The following is a 17,319-nucleotide window of genomic DNA, read 5'->3' as shown; positions in this document are numbered from 1 at the left end:
TACAACTTTAACAATTTTATAAATTACATTGTTAATGATGTTAAATATTATTTAATCTCTAACATTGTTACTATTATTTTTATTAAATAAAAAAATTTAATAATAATAATTTATAAAATTAAAATAACAAAAATAATTAACAGTGTGAAGTTTAAGACGATTAATCTCTTTTATTTTGAATTTTTTAGACATTATTAATTTTTTTTACTCCTGTTGGATGAACACTTGAATGGAAGAATATGAATTTAAAAAATACAGAAGAAAAAAAATATGTAGAATTTTTTATTGTGAGTAAAAAGTATATGCAAAAGAGATATATATATATATAAATATATCAGATAGAGTTAGGAGAGTTGTATGCGCGATACGCGAAAGAAAAACACAAATCAAATGCACGACACGTGAAGAAACAACATAAATCGAATCATTCAATTTATTTATTTTTGTCATTAGGTCAGCATAAAATACCCTATTTTCCAATAAAATTGTATTATATTAATCTCATCCCTATTTCAAAATTAAAGTGTTAGTTTAAGGGTAAAAAATTTAGTAATGAATTGATTATTGGTGTTTTAGTTGAAAATGGATGCAGTGAGTGCATTTATAAGTTGGTGAACCTGTCAGATGGAGGCTGCAACACGCGGAGGACGTGTTGCATGCAGCACGTGGGGGCGTGATTGCCACATGGTGAAGGCTGGTTGCTTGGGACTGCAGCACGTGGGGGTGTGTTACACGTGGCTTCCTCTCATTGGCTGATGAAACAACACGCGGAGGGCGTACTGAGTCAGCACGTGGGGGCGTGTTGCCACGTGTCTCAATCTGGTTGGTTGATGATGAGTGCTCCCCTCTATATAAGGCAAAGTTCGGTACCATTTTTATTGCGAAGAAGAATGTTTTACCGCAAACTTGGTAGTGTATCACAACGGTGAGATTATACAGAATACTCATGAGGGAGTGAAGTTTGTGTATCAGAATCCATTTTCGTTTGTGGTTCCATGTACCATGACGTTCATGGAGCTTTAGAACGGTCTCTGCCAAAGCATGGAGAATGGTATGTTGAAGAGAGTGAGCAGTATTTTGTACCAAAATCTGGTTATATTTTTGGTGGTCTAATATAGTTTGATATTATGCTGATCATTGACGAAGCGAGTATGTAGAAATGTTCCAAATTCACCAACAGAGTCAGATGCGAGCTGTATGTTGAGTTTGAAAACGTAGAGGCAAATGTAATTTAAAATGATTTAGATATAGAGGATGATAGAGCTGTAGTGTATGAAGGAATGAATAGTGACAAAGAAAGAGGACTTCGAAGCCACTTATGAAGCTGACGACGAAGACGATGATGGTGATGTGGGAGTTGAGGCAGCAGCGGAGAATGTAGTGGTTCATCCCTCAGTTAATCAACCGATGAACGTTCTACCTTTTATGCGTAATTTGGATCTTGACGCCATGCATGCACCGGAATTTTCGGAATATGAAAACATAGGTACGTGATGAGTGAATAATATGTTTTTGTTAATTTATATTTTGGATTCATTAACGAATGATGATTTATGCTTTTTGTAGGCGTTGTTGATCTTGAGGACGGAGAGTTCAGGATTGGAATGGAATATAGTTCTAGAAAGTCAGTCGTCATAGCAATTAGAAGTTACACTATCTCTAAAGGAGTTGACTACAATGTGTATGAGTTTGAGCCACAGACGTTCTGTGAAAAATGCAAGACGTATGAGCGTGGGTGCGATTGGCTTATCCAAGCCAGTTTGGTACAGAAAAAAAGGTTGTTGGGAGATACGCAGATACAACGGTAGGCACACGTGCACAATGGGAACAATTTCACATGATCATTCCAAGTTGGACTCAGATACAGTTGCTGAGACTATAAGGCCATTAGTCGAGACCGACCCGTCCATCAAGGTGAAATTTATAATAGCAAAAGTCCAGTCAATGTTCAACTATACCATCAGTTATCGAAAGGCTTGGTTGGCAAAGCAGAAGTCCATATCCGAAGTTTTCGGTAGTTGGGAGGATTCTTACAAAACATTGCCAATGTGGCTCTCAATCATGGTTCAGAAGATGCCTGGTTCAATTGTCCAAATAGAAATACGACCACTGTACAATGAGAGTGAGGAGGTGGACGGTGTCAGAATACTTCACCGCGTATTTTGGAGTTTCAATCCATGCTTAGGGTGTTCAGGCATTGCAAGCCTCTAGTTTAGGTTGACGACACACTCCTATACGAAAAATATAAAGGTACAATTCTGGTTGCTATTGCACAAGATAGGAACCAGAACATTATGCCTATCGCTTTTGCCTTGGTGGAGGGGGAGACAGCTGATGCGTGACACTTCTTTCTCAGAAATCTGCGAATGCATATTGTTAGAAAAGATAGTGTGGGTATGATCTCAGACCGACATGGGTCAATCTGGACAATAGTAAATTGTTTCGGAGGTGACTGACAACCTCCAAGAGCATGGTGGATGTTTTGTATAAGGCACATCGGTAGCAACTTCTTAAGGGCATTCAAAGTCCCGCACTTGCAAAAATTTGTTGTCAATATAGGGTATTCAAGGACGGTGGAGGAGTACAGCATCAACTATAAGAGGTTGGAAGAGCAAGGTGAGGCATATGCCAGGTGGTGTGATGCCATTGGACATAGACACTAGGTATTGACATTCGACGATGGACATCGATGGGGCCATATAACGACGAACCTTGTAGAGTGCATTAATTCAGTGTTGAAGGGTGCCCAAAACTTACCTGTGTTGGCACTCGTCCAAGCAATATATCGGTTAAATGAACCTTTTACGCGGAAGAGTGCCGAGAGTCACGAACGCAAGCGTGCTAGATTTACTTACTCCGTATTTACACAACAGCGGATAGAAGCAAATATGCAACAGGCTGGGAATATAGTTGTGCGCCGGTTTGATAGACTCCCCAGTGTCCAATGGCTCTGCATCTCTGATACGCCGAACCCAACCCAGCTTTTTATAAGATTTAGAAGAGTTACTGACAACCTGTTCGCGATCGATATCGCGATGCTCTGGCTCTGTAGGAAGTCGCTACTACTATCTGTCCATTCGCTCACAGACTCTCCATTAATGGGTAAGCCAAATATATGAGCAACATCTTTCAGTGTTACAGTAACCTCACCCACCGGCAATACAAAGGTGTGAGATTCTAGCCTCCACCTTTCCACCAGAGCAGCTAATAAGGAGTAAAATTCTCTTATCATCCCAATCCTAAAAACTTGGTAAAATCCCATTGAGCATAAATAATTTTTGACCATCAAATTTTACGTCTGTAGCCGATCTAATTTACGAACCTTCTAATTCTGTTAGGCTGGTTCAACAAAAATATATTTATTAGTTTAAATAAATAATACTTGTTACAAATAAATATTTATTTATAATGCTAATTAACATCCATATAAATATAGTTATCTCTAATCATAATTAAAAAGTATTTATTTCTTTAAATATTATAAATAAATAATATAAATTATTTTTATTTTTGAAATTAAATAAAATATTTCGCTAATATTTATTTATTAAAATATTTATTTTTACAATATTAAATAATAATATATTTTATAAATATTCACATATTTATTATAATATTTATTTATTAATATTTAAATTATTTATTAAATGTATAGAAAAATAATCCCATTATAATAAAAAAATTTTTAAAAAATATATATTCACATTTATATAAAATAAAATATAATTATATTAGACAAATAAAAAATTTATTCAAAAATATTCATAAAATACAAAAAAATAATAATACTATATTTTTATATGACACTAATAATAACAAAAATTTAAAAAAATTAAATACATAAAAAAATAAAATTTATCAATTTACATATATTGAATGATCCAAATAATTGATAATATGATTTTTGGGTGTCGTATAATTATGTACAATTTTTTATCATTACAAATTAATAATTTTTTTTTCTTTTGACACACTACTCACACTACTATTACCAACATACTGCTAACACTAACACTCTCTTAGCTTCTTCTTCTTCTTTCTCAGTGAGAGTATTTTTTCACATTTTTTTCTTTTCTTCTACTAACACTAACACAGAAGCAGCCTCACTATCATGCATGAAATAGGTCACAAGGCAGCTCAATTTATAGAACTTGCTTTATCACTGGTTATCAGAATGGGAGGGGGCTATCCCCTGCATGCAGACTGCCTATAACACGTCTTCCCGTGTTGTTGCAGTCTTCCTCGAAAACACGCAAAAACTTGCAACGCTTCGCAAACTCTAGGGGCACTGCCATCCGTCATTGTTTACTACCTCACCACGCTTTCCGTGTGTTGCCGGAGAACTGTCATGCTTCTGACGGATCTTGTCATTCCACTTCCTGTGTGTTGAACGTGATATCCATATTACAATAAAACACTTCCCTCCCTAATATTGAGCAACAACACCACCATATAAAAAATAAGGGCAAAGTATAAATTTGACAAAAATTTTAAAAATACTCATAAGTTTTATTTTGTTTTAATTTTGACCTAAAAATTTTTTATTTGCATCAAATATATCCATGACGTCTAATTTTTCAAAAAATTTAAAACCGATCCAACAACAATACATAAGAACAACCTCTCAACACAAGCAAATTAAACATAATTTTCATGCATTATTGTTAGATAATCTTAAATTTTTTAAAAATTTAGTCATCAAAGATATATTTAATACAAATAAAAAATTTTTAAAACAACATTAAAACAAAATAAAACTTAACCATTTTTTAAAAATTTTTGTCAAACTTTAAAAAAAAAAATATAGTTTACAAAAAAAACTTCTGTTAGTTTAATAATTCAACATATTTAATTAGAAGTCAGAGATTCCGGTTCAACTTTCGAGATTTATTATTTGTGTACCTTTTGATTGATCGAAATAGAACTGTTACTCTAGGTAATAGCTATAGCACCCATTATTGGAAATGGAATCCCTTATTCGATAGCCTTCTAAATTCGAAACTTTATACCTCTAAACAAACGGCTTTGTTATTTATTTAAATAAAAAAATATTTTCTATTTTATACCATTATAAAAAAAATTAATCTTAAACTTTCGCAGACAATGAATACAAAATTAAGAGATAATACGCATAAATATAATTTTTTTATAATGATATAAAATATAAAATAATTTGTTTTATTTAAATAAACAAAAAACCCCTAAACCAAAACATATTTTATTTCTTATTTTTAGGGTCAATTACACAAGTAAAATAATTTTAGCTCAAAATTAGATTAATATCCTAAATTAAAATAGGTTATATGTCATATTCTAAACATTTTTATATAAATCGAAGTAAATTAATTCAATTTATGCTATTTACATGTAAATCAAATTAAATTGATTTAATTTACTATGTACATACTATACAAGTAGTAAATCGAATTAATTTAATTCAATTTAATATTTATATAGGATAACCACAGCTTGATTCGATTTATTATTTGTGTATTTGTGCAGATTATGTTTATTTATTTTTCATTAACTTTAAAATATAAATGTTAATAAAAAATATTTTTTTAAATTTAAATAAAATATTAAAAAATCAAAACAAATAAGAATAGAAATTTAAATTTTATATTTTAGTTCAAGTTCCAAAAAATTACATTTTTACAAATTTATGAATTTAAAATAGAATAATAAATAATTTTTAAAAATGATCCTTTAACTCTTTAGCATATAAAAAATCATTATTAAAATTTTTTATGTTAAAAAATTATTATAAAATATAGTCCTCTAATATAATATAAGAGTTAAAATTTAAAAATTTTAATAGTCAATAGTAATGCATAATATCATCAAAGTGTTTGTTTTATATTTAATTTTATATTAAATAATAATTTAATTAATATAATATTTAATTATTTCTCAAATTTACATATTGTAGAAATATAGTTAGTATTTTTATAGCATGAAAGTGTTTTTATTCATGGAAACTATTGTTATTCTAAATAAATAAATGCATAAAAAAGTAATTGTTGAACCTCCTAAAGAAAAGGGATCTACCTTCACCGGCCACATTAGAAAATAGGTAGCCAATCAATTTAGACACTTCTCTTTAAAAGAAATATCTCTTTGATTAAATTTACAGTCAGAATGACAATTTAGTTACTGATTTACTTAACCAAATGGAGTTTGTGTTGGATTGAACTCACTAATAATAATAATTATAAACAAAACAATAAAAAAATACTAATGACTATGCATCAGCAAAAGCACCAAATAAAAAGTACTTATGAGCTTAGTTGGAACAAGCTTAATAATCATGAAAGTGATGAGTTTATTTGCCACTTCCACTTCATCAGAGTTTGTCCTATACTTGGAAAAAAGTGGCATTTATCATGCACACACAAAAGTACAAATATCAGGTTTTTGCTTCAGATAGCCAAAGGATTTCTTCTTTTTTTTTTTTCTTTTTTTTTAATTTATTTATATATTTTTTATATAAAAAAGAATTTCAGCTTTTCAAAGTTAATTTTTCTATCACTAGTTAGCAGAACATTTTGTGGTTTTTTTCCCTTCTCTTTTCCTTTCTTTATTCCTAACATTATTACTCGTTCAATTAATTCTTCCATGGGAGATTTTTTTTAACTGTATACAAGTATTCAAACTTCAAAGTCATTCAATTTCACACCCATTTTTTGGTTCTTTCTCATCACCCCCCGCAATAATAATAATAATAATAATAATAATAATAATAAGTTAAAAACAAACAAGAGGCTGAGAAGAAAAATAAGAGTACCAAGTTGGTTTTAATTGGCCGTTGTGTTTCCCACCAAGTTCACCTTTTTCTTTTTCTTTTTTTTTTAATTAATGTATTAAAATTATTATTCATAGAAATTTTAAATTTTTATTTTAATAAGTATATAAAATTTTAATTATATACATATCTTTTAAAAAAATTTAATAAATAATTATAATATATATTCTTAATATGCATGTTAGTTATTTTTTTAATAATTTTTTTTCTTGGGACCTTCAGCACGCTGTGCTTAGTGCTTACTGCTCCTATAGGCTCAAGTGGGACTATCAAATGATCAAATAGTATTTTTAAAGAATATTTATCCAATTTTTTATTCTTTTCTTTTTATATATTTTTAGACTTTACAAATTAAAATAAAAATAATAATAAATAATTATAAATCTTTTTAAATATTTCCCATCAATTGTGGTCCCCCCCCCTTACTCCCCCCACTTGGTTGCTACTCTCTCTCTCTCTCTCTCTGTGCTGTCTTAGCCTGTTCTACTGATGAATGAACCTTTAATGCTCTCTTCTACACTCATAGCATGTTCCTACTAGTTTTCCGTTCTGCTTAGAAAAGCTCATTTCTTTCTCAATCTGGGGTGTGCTCACTGATTCTTCTTATTTCTTTTTCTTTTTTATTTTTCTTTTTATAAAGGTGGTGGTGGTGGTGCACAACAACAACTGAAGTTGGTGTAGTTTGAGGCTGCACATGCTGCTAGCTTTGGATATTTCTCTGTTGTTGTCTTCAACATTTAGCATCTATCCATTGTTCTTGTCTGGTGCAAAGGGAACTGCTCCATTTCAATACAAGAATCTGAATCCAGAATCCCCCTCTTTGATTAGAAAAACCAAAAAAGGTTCAAAAGGGTATTGCTTGGAGAAAGAAACCCTGAATATTGCTCTTTGGATTTTGATGTTGTTTTGTATCTGTGTTTAAGAGCTTTTTTGCAAAACCATAAAAAAAAAAAAAAGAAGAAAAGAAGCTTCTTTGCATAGTTATTTGGCTACCCTTCTTTGAGAAATAAGATTTTGGATTTGATGCTTGGTCGAAGATCATTATGGAGATGTTTCCAATTCTCTAGCATTCAGAACTATAATAGCTCAGTGGAAAGATATGAAGAATATTCTGAAGAAGCTTCATATCATGAATGAACAAGGTTCCTCTTCTTCTTCATCATCTAAAGGCAACAGCAACAACAAGAAGTCCAGTGGTGGAACATCTTCATCCTCTAAGAATAATAAGCTTTTGGAATCTCGGTCCCCTCAAAGTTCTGAGCATAAACCCTTCTCTGGCCTCTCCAATTGGTTGCATTCTGTTGCTAATAGGCAGAGTCCTAGTCCTCCATCTTCAAACCAAGCAGGAGGGGAGAGAATGGAGCAATCTGATACAGCGAGTAGTGCCGGTTTAGAGGTTGTTTCGGCCTCAGCTGGGCGCGATTCGGAGTCTAGTAACTCCAGGGATCCAGAAGTGGAGGAGGAGTATCAGATACAATTGGCTCTGGAGCTAAGTGCAAAGGAGGATCCTGAGGCTGTGCAGATTGAAGCTGTTAAGCAGATCAGTTTAGGGTCTTGTGATCCTGATAATACGCCGGCTGAAGTCGTGGCCTACCGATACTGGGTAAGTCACTCTGATTCACCTTTTAAGAACATTGACTTTAGGTTGAAGTCACATTCTTGTTTGTTAAGCCACTGCTGCTGCTGGAAGAGAAGATTTTGGAAGACATAAGATTGATTATTGCATTGTTCTTAGAGAAGTATAAGACTTCCATGGAATTGTGTGAAGAATTTTTGATGAGGAAATGGTGCTTCATTTGCATAAGCATGGAGGGTATAAATCTACCTTAGGATAAAAAAAGGAGGACCCAGGAATGAAAAAAAAGAATGGAACTAATGATCAAGGAATGTGCTTAAATAGTTAAATCTTGTTTTGCCCTAATTCATGTTTTTTGAGATAAAAGAAGAATTTTGTTAATAAGAAGATTAGAAAGAGATTGGAGGAGAAGAGACCCTCCTTAGAATAAAGAATAATTAACAAAAAAAATAATGTGTTTTACCTTTAACCTTCCTCTCACCCATGTGTAATGACAGGGATAGCAAATCATGATATCTGGTAGCCATATAGAATCTTCATTGGTAAATACATTAATAGCATTCTAAACTATGCTGTTTGGGTTGAAAATTCCAATATTATTCAGTTTCAGCATTTTATGAATCTGATTTACTTCCTAGACATTAATTGGGAGTTCAGAATATAAAAAATTGGTTGGCACCTTGATAAGAAGAAAGTGGAAACTATCCTCTTAGAGTTAAGGTATATTTAAGTTTTGGTCAAATACAGTTCTGCATCAAGAACGGCTTTTCTGTTTTCTATTTTGTTTTAACCTTTGTTCAAAAGGCCTTCTAAGTTTACCTTGTTTACTGTCTAATTTTCCATCATTTGTCACACAAAAATTATTGGCTCATGATATGGCATTATGGCTAGCCTAGTATATTCTATACTTTGTTGGGCTGGTTTCCTCAGAGATGAGACTTTACATTTGAAATAGTGTGGGAGCCTTGTTGTAAGATCTTTGGTTATATACTTTTGCATGTGATTTTCCCCTTCATAGAAATACATTTGTTTTAGTTTCAGTTTTTTGGTTCTACACATTAGAGGGATTAGGACTCATTTAGAGGGCTATTGCTTTAGATGATCCATTTTTTTGATGGTCTTGATATTGAACGAACTATTCCTATGTCACTTGGTCTACTTCACTATAATTTTGTCCTACATAATTATTTTCTAACTTATCTCATATCGTAGATTTATCCGTGCTTCACAGAATTACAATGCTCTTGGTTATGATGACAAGATCTTGGATGGTTTCTATGATCTCTATGGGATTTTAACCGAGTCAACCTCTTATAGAATGCCTTCGCTTGTCGATCTGCAAGGAACACTGGCCTCAGGTAGTGTCACATGGGAAGCTGTCTTGGTCAACAGGGCTGCTGATTCTAATTTGTTGAAACTCGAGGAAAGAGCCCTGGAGTTGACAATCACGCCAACGGGACCCAGCATGGAAGTAGTTATAGATAGCAATTTAGTGGGCAAGCTTGCGGTGTTAGTGGCTGATTATATGGGTGGTCCAGTTGGAGATCCAGAAAGCATGACAAGAGCATGGAAGAGTCTTAGTTATAGTCTGAAAGCAACCCTTGGCAGTATGGTTTTGCCACTCGGTTCTCTAACCATTGGATTGGCCAGGCATCGTGCATTGTTATTTAAGGTACTTACCACACCATTTTTTTTTTGTTGTTGCTTGAATTTCAGTTAATAGGACTTAGATTGTGCATTGTGTTTGCTTTTGGAGAATTCCACTTCACTTTCCTGAATTTCAGTACATGTAATAAAAATATCCTGCTTTTTATGTTAATGCAGGTTCTAGCGGATAGTTTGGGCATCCCATGCCGGTTGGTGAAAGGGCAGCAGTATACCGGCTCTGACGATGTAGCAATAAATTTTGTCAAGATTGATGATGGAAGGTAACTGATATTGAAGTTCTACTATTTGTTAAGTAGGAAGAATTGCTCTGTTGAAATTTTATGATATACTCCTCTTGAATTGGTATTAACTTCTTCGAGGTTTTGGTCCTTGATACTCAGTCGAGTAGACTACACATGAAATGGTAGGACTTGATGCTTCGTTGGCTGCATGTCATTCAAGGACAGAAAATTTATTATACTAGTGTCTTTGCAACTGGATTATATTTCCTGTCATAGCTTTTTCTCAAATTTTCAAATACTAATCTTTTTAAAGTGCTGGTAGTCGAATATCATATGATTCATTTCGGTGTCTTTCTTAAGTGAATGTTGCAAGATTTGTTTAGTATCTATAATATGTGTGTGGTGTATATTTCAGGGAGTACATTGTTGACCTGATGGCAGATCCCGGGACACTTATTCCATCCGATGCAACTGGATCACACATTGAATATGTTGAATCTTCTTTTGTGGCAATTCCTTCATCAAGAAACCTTGATTCCTCTCATGTAGCATCATTGAACAGTGGTGTTGAAAGTTCATCTGAGGAAACATCAGAGTTCGGCATGTTGGACAAAGGGAACAATATATCTAAACATTTTTTGCATTCAGGGAAAGAATCTGGTATGAGCAGACTTGCTACGAGGACTGAAGATTCAGTAGGACCCTTGAGTGAATCAACTAGTCCCCATAATGTTGAGAAGATCACCGGGCGGGAAGCTCCAAATAGACCGAATCAACGATATGCACATGCAAGATCTCCTTCTTGGACTGAAGGGATTAGTTCCCCTGCCGTGCGCAGAATGAAAGTCAAAGATGTTTCATTATATATGATTGATGCTGCCAAGGAAAATCCTCACTTAGCTCAAAAATTACATGATGTTTTACTTGAAAGTGGTGTCATTGCTCCTCCAAATTTATTTTCTGAAATTTATCACGAGTTAGGCTCCCCAACTGAAGAAAAAGATGAACACAAACCAGAAAGTGGACAACAAGAGACTCAGGTTGATGAAAGTCTCGGTCCTACTTTGCCTCACCACAGAGTTCATCCGAAAGGAAGTTCAAGCAGCCAGCCGGAGCACTCTAAGCCTGTAGAAGGTTTAGGAATAAACCTTCCTCTTGATCCGAAGTTAGCAGCTGTACAACATACACCATCCCAGGTAACATATGGGAAAAATGTTCCAGTTGCGGCGGCTGCAGCAGCAGCTGCTGCTGTTGTTGCTTCCTCTATGGTAGCTGCTGTAGCAAAGTCAAACACTGACTCGAACATTGATCTTCCAGTAGCTGCAGCAGCCACTGCAACTGCTGCAGCTGTAGTAGCAACGACTGCAGCTGTCAGCAAACAGTATGAGCAAGGCAGTCGAAGTGATGGGGACATGGATGGCACTGGTTATGAGCCAAAGGGTAGTGGTGATGGTGAGAATATTGTGGTAGGAGCAAATTCAGAAGGTGACAGAATATCTGATAGATCTATAGTAAGCAATGACAGTACAAAATCTGATTTTACATTAGATGATGTTGCTGAGTATGACATTCCGTGGGAGGAAATCACACTGGGTGAACGTATTGGACTTGGTATTAACTGTACTTTGCTCTATAAGATTTGGTTACATTTTTTTGTTAGATGGTGTTATTTATAATTTTATAGATATAAATTCACATATGTTGACTAAACTTACATTTTGGTGGCCCATTTTTTGCATTCAGGATCGTATGGGGAGGTATACCGTGGTGAATGGCGTGGAACAGTGAGTTTTATACTCTTGATCATAATTAATTGTGTTATTCCTACTCAGGCATACATTCCATATCTATCTTACAATTCAAACTGTATTTTCAACAAACAAATTATAAAATGTAATTTTTTTTCTTAACTGAGCAAGGCCCAAGAAATTTTTGGCTTCAGTTTCACTTTTACCCTTAACAAAAGTAATCAATATTTGACTACCTTTTATGCTTGTCATTCTTTTTGGTTGTGTTTTTCTGTTAGGCTGTAGGTTTTTGAATTCTTACATTTACATCAGGTCTCTGCTTTGGTTTGTAGGAAGTTGCTGTAAAAAGATTTCTTGATCAAGATATATCTGGTGAATCACTTGAAGAATTCAAAAGTGAGGTAATATTTCAGTACAGTGTCTCTTTTTGTAGTTTCTACTCATGTTTATTTTGTTGATGAATGATTTCATTTAGTACACATTTACAACTATCAGATGTGATTTTTATGCTCCATAATGATATATCAGATAGCTGCAATACTTTATTTAGATTGTTATTGTATTTGTCCCAGGCTAATTTGAAATTTGGATTAAATACTTTTTCCTGTTGAATTGCATTTTTTTAGAAGTTCTTGATGAAGATTGACCATTTCAAAGCCCTTTGATGTAATCCTTGTTTTATTTCTCCAACATTTTATAGCTTCTATTATTTTGTTATATACTTCCATCTTGTGTGCATCTCTCTATGAATAGATTTCCTAATGCAATTTGAGAATATAGTGGTGCATGAATGTATATATAAGAGAACATATATATATGGAAAGAATATATTAGATGGAGACTAAGAAGTAGGGTTAGCACATTAGAGTTATTTAGTTCATGTAGTTGACTATACTTATTCGAAAAATTATTTTGTTTAATTCTTTTATGAATGCCAAAACTAGTTGTGCATTTTCATGAATTTTTTATATGATTTTACTGCATATTTAACATATGATGTAAGTTGCCATAGGTTCAAATAATGAAAAGACTGAGGCATCCAAATGTTGTTCTCTTCATGGGAGCCGTTACTCGACCTCCGAATCTTTCTATTGTTACTGAATTTCTTCCCAGGTAACTTGAGATTCCTTATTTCCTGAGACTCATATGAGACTGTGGATTGCAAATAGATCTTAGTATATGGTACGGAATAGTGCCATGCAGGCCAAAAAGATTACTTCTAAATGAACATCTAAAATATGTGATGTATGTTGTTAATAGCTCAAATGTCAATTGAGAACTAATAAGCAAAAATAAGATGAAAATTTCAGTTATTATTTGGTTAATTGGACGCTTAACACTTTTCCAGGAGTTTTTATTATTTTGATTAATGTTGTTCTGGAAAGATTACTTTTAATGACTCTGAACTGTATATTTCCTATGCAGAGGAAGTTTGTACAGACTAATTCATCGACCAAACAATCAATTAGATGAGCGAAGGCGGTTGAGGATGGCCCTCGATACTGTAAGATTCTGTTTTCTTTTCTTGCAATGTAGTTTCATTAAGCAAATTATTGCCATAATCAGTGAAATTCAGTTGATGTGACATATATCTCTTGAATCTTCAGGCCCGAGGAATGAACTATTTGCACAACTGCACTCCAGTGATTGTACACCGTGATTTGAAGTCACCAAATCTTCTTGTTGATAAAAATTGGGTTGTGAAGGTGCCAACTAATTGTCATGATTGAATTTTCTTGATAGCATGCTGAATGCTACCTGTAGATATGGTTTATTTTTTTTTTTCACCCTTTTTTTCCTTTCGAATAGGTATGTGATTTTGGCTTATCAAGAATGAAGCACAGTACATTCCTTTCTTCCAGATCAACTGCAGGAACAGTAAGCTGTCATAACCCTCATTTCTAAGCTCAAATACTGTGTCATACCCTCTGCCTTCTGAATTATTCGTTCTTTGATGCTCTTGTTTTTCATTTTGCTATATATTTTTATTTCCGTTGTGCTTTATATTCTTTTGAAGATATATAAACATACACAAATGGAGACACTTGCTATTATCTTTTAACAGAAAGTTTGAAAAGGCAGGAGCTTCTTGCCACTTAAATATTCATTATGTTTGGCATTTTATATTAATCCTTTTGTGATGATGAATACCTATCTTCAGCCTCGGCTTATGCTATCTTCAATTTTTAATACAATTACTAGTTCTATGGGCCAAGAAAATGTCGATTGAATAAGGTTTGAGAGAACGAGAGAAGGAAGAAAACATAGAGAGAGAAGGAAGAAAACATGGAGAGAGAAAGAAAGGAGAATTGAGAGAGAGATAAGAAATGTATGGTCTGCATTACTAGTGAGCTTATCGCTAATCTGTGCTTATATATAGAGAAGAGTAGCTTGGTGTGCAAGCTAGTACAAAAGGCAGAACAGTCCCTTCATTCTTAAGTTAGTTATGATAGCTGTAACTAACTTACAGCTGTCCTATCGTAGCTGGCACTGTTCTAACAGCCAACATTTCTCTCATAACTGACTCTTGTAACTCTTCTCTAGACTTTACCAGCTCATTCTATTATGATGAATGGTCTTTGCCTCTTTGGTAACAAATGAGCAAATCTTTTCTAATTTTGTTGAGGCCTAAACATGAAATTGTTGAATTTTGCTTGTTATAATTAAATTTACTAAAGTTATTGTTTGGTAAGAGTTTTTGGACAAAACATATAAAGACAGGAGAAAGAGATAATTGTGCAAATTTTGTGCATATCTGTATGTCTCCTTTTCAAATAGGTCTGTATCCTCTAGTGTTTTGTGTTTGTTCTCTGATAATTACCAAATGGGGCCTTAGTGTAGCTACATGCGTTTCATCTATACCTCAATCTCCTCTCTTTCGTATGTGTGATCAGCTCCGATATTCTGCATGTATTTAGTTTTTTTCCTAAGGCTTTGTTTGGCATTGCAATACATTCATTTTTCATAATATGTTGCAGGCCGAGTGGATGGCGCCTGAAGTGTTAAGAAATGAACCTTCAAATGAAAAGTAAGCTCGGTTATCCTTAGTTTTCATCATTAAGTTTTTCTTTATTTTTCTTTTGGAGGAGAATTTCATAGTCTGTTTTCCTCTCTGACCTGAATCATCTGGCATAGGGAAAATTAAATTTGAATTTTCATTACATATAACTATTGTTCTTTGGCTTCCTTGTCTCGTCGATCTTCTCATTGGCTTTGCCACCCTTTTAAGCCCTTCACAATTTATGACTATGCCAAGTGGTGATTGGATATCCAGGTGCGATGTGTATAGCTTTGGAGTCATATTATGGGAGCTCTCTACTTTGCAACAGCCCTGGGGTGGAATGAATCCGATGCAAGTTGTGGGTGCTGTTGGTTTCCAGCATCGCCGCCTTGACATTCCAGATGATATGGATCCTGCCATCGCGGATATTATCAAGCAATGCTGGCAGACGTGAGTGTACTCTTGCATCATTCTTGAATCATTTTTAAACTAGAAAGACTTGATTACACAATTTTTAATCTAGAAAGGCTTGGTTGAAAAATATTTGAATAGTATATGGACTTAATCGAAAACTTCTAGACTATAGGGATTTGTCGAAAATAGTTTGGCATATACAGCGATGTCCTTGCAATGTTTAAGCTTTAGGAACTTTTAGAATACTTAAGCTACATGAATGAAATACACATGATGCTTGGTGTGACTATATGATACTCTTTTTGTATTGTAGAGATCCAAAGTTAAGACCTACATTCGCTGAAATAATGGCAGCGCTGAAGCCGTTGCAGAAGCCGATCATTGGTTCTCAATCTCAAGTGCCGAAACCGGGTAGGCATGAGAAGGCTCAGTCATCAAGAGTTGGTGCAGACTCGGCAGGATAGGAAACAATTATACAGCTAACCATATCTTTGTTCGTTTTTGCTGATAAAGTAAATGATGGGAAGACAAGATGTATAGTATTTTTGCTCATTCAGTCCTGTGATTCTTTTCAGTCTTGTCCCTTTCCTTTCCTTTTTTGTTTCTTTCTTTCCATTTTCTTTTAAAATGTTCTTTGCAATCTGCAGTGGAATCATTATCAGGTTGTACCATTTGTTTGTAAACAATTCTTTTGTAATTTTGTTATAATCAATTCTAAATTTTGATGTGCATAAATTATTAAATTATGAGATGTTGGAGTTGTAGCTTGAATGGAAGAAGCATTGATAGTGGGTGGAAATTGTTTGCTGCTGTAATGCTGGTATTAGTCCGTACATTGAAGAGTAGATTAAATAATTAGAAGATATTCATGCAATGATATAAAAATTCATTCATTCTTATTATAGTCTCCTATGTCGATATATAATTCCTCAATAAAGAATCTCCAATTTTTTTTGTCTCTCTGCATTCACAATCGCACATGCAATTTGGAATAATTGGTTGTTCGTATCTTGAGTAACGGCTGTTAGCAATTGTCCTCCAAAGTAACCTTTTAGAAAAGTTCCATCCAATGTTATAAAGGGTCTACATTTTGCCCTAAATCCATTTTTGACAGCAGTCAAACAAACATACAAATTCCTGAGCTTTAGTAACCCATTTGGCTTTGGAGTGTTCTCATATTTGCTCTTGACCCAGGATTAGCCTCTCATGCAGACAGTCTCTCAATTGTAGATATTGATCCTTCTCCGTGCTTTCAATGACATCTTTTATCTTTTTCTTAGTCCTATACATCATCCTTTGACCCACATAAATGTCATACTCAACTTTAAACCACTCCTGTGCCTTTGTCTGTAATATGTTGGGATGGATTTTGAGTTTTGACACTAACTCTTTAGAAATCCAAGCACATGTGACTGACTTGCTCTTGTTGCTTCTTGGACAAGTATGTTCATCTATAATGGTCTTAATCTATCTATTCTTAATATATAAAAGTAGATACATAAGTTTACCCATGTTACTTTTAAAACATCTTTTTCTTTCTACTAATGCCATGTCAGCAATATCGCTTACTTGGCAAAACATTAGAATCAACCACTCAATTTTTGCCAAATCAACTATTATTTCCAAATCAGCAAAAAAAAAAAAATATATATATATATATATATATATATATATATATATATATATATATATATACAAAAATTTGTAATCAAATTTGTAACCTACAAAGGCATTCAATCATATCCATAGATTTATTATATCTCACCGTTATAAACAATACAATAAATTTATAACTCAAATAATTAATTTGTTAATCTCTATAAATAACTCATTAAATATAATAAACATTCATATTACAAATGTAATAATAATATTAATAATCATAATAA

The 17,319-nt window shown here is 33.5% G+C and overlaps 1 protein-coding gene across 2 annotated transcripts; it reads left to right on the top strand.

Annotated features, from left to right (window-relative positions):
- The first annotated feature begins 7,064 nt into the window (after window positions 1-7,064).
- On the top strand, window positions 7,065-16,173 carry LOC112751018 (probable serine/threonine-protein kinase SIS8). Of its 2 annotated transcripts, none has more exons than XM_025799994.3 (13): window positions 7,065-8,405; window positions 9,610-10,050; window positions 10,203-10,306; window positions 10,683-11,878; window positions 12,011-12,051; window positions 12,348-12,416; window positions 13,028-13,128; window positions 13,441-13,519; window positions 13,623-13,721; window positions 13,825-13,893; window positions 14,994-15,043; window positions 15,290-15,466; window positions 15,744-16,173. In XM_025799994.3, the coding sequence occupies exons 1-13, from the start codon at window positions 7,902-7,904 to the stop codon at window positions 15,892-15,894; spliced, it is 3,081 nt and encodes a 1,026-aa protein (XP_025655779.1). In that variant the 5' UTR covers window positions 7,065-7,901; the 3' UTR covers window positions 15,895-16,173. The 2 variants fall into 2 exon arrangements, with proteins under 2 accessions (XP_025655779.1, XP_025655780.1); XM_025799995.3 differs by having other exon boundaries at window positions 7,082-8,405; window positions 9,591-10,050.
- The last annotated feature ends 1,146 nt before the right edge of the window (window positions 16,174-17,319 follow it).

The sequence above is a fragment of the Arachis hypogaea genome, chromosome 15 (assembly GCF_003086295.3).
Source record: "Arachis hypogaea cultivar Tifrunner chromosome 15, arahy.Tifrunner.gnm2.J5K5, whole genome shotgun sequence".
Classification (NCBI taxonomy): domain Eukaryota; kingdom Viridiplantae; phylum Streptophyta; class Magnoliopsida; order Fabales; family Fabaceae; genus Arachis; species Arachis hypogaea.
Note: the sequence above shows the minus strand (reverse complement) of the source record. Positions and strands in the feature narration are given on the sequence as shown.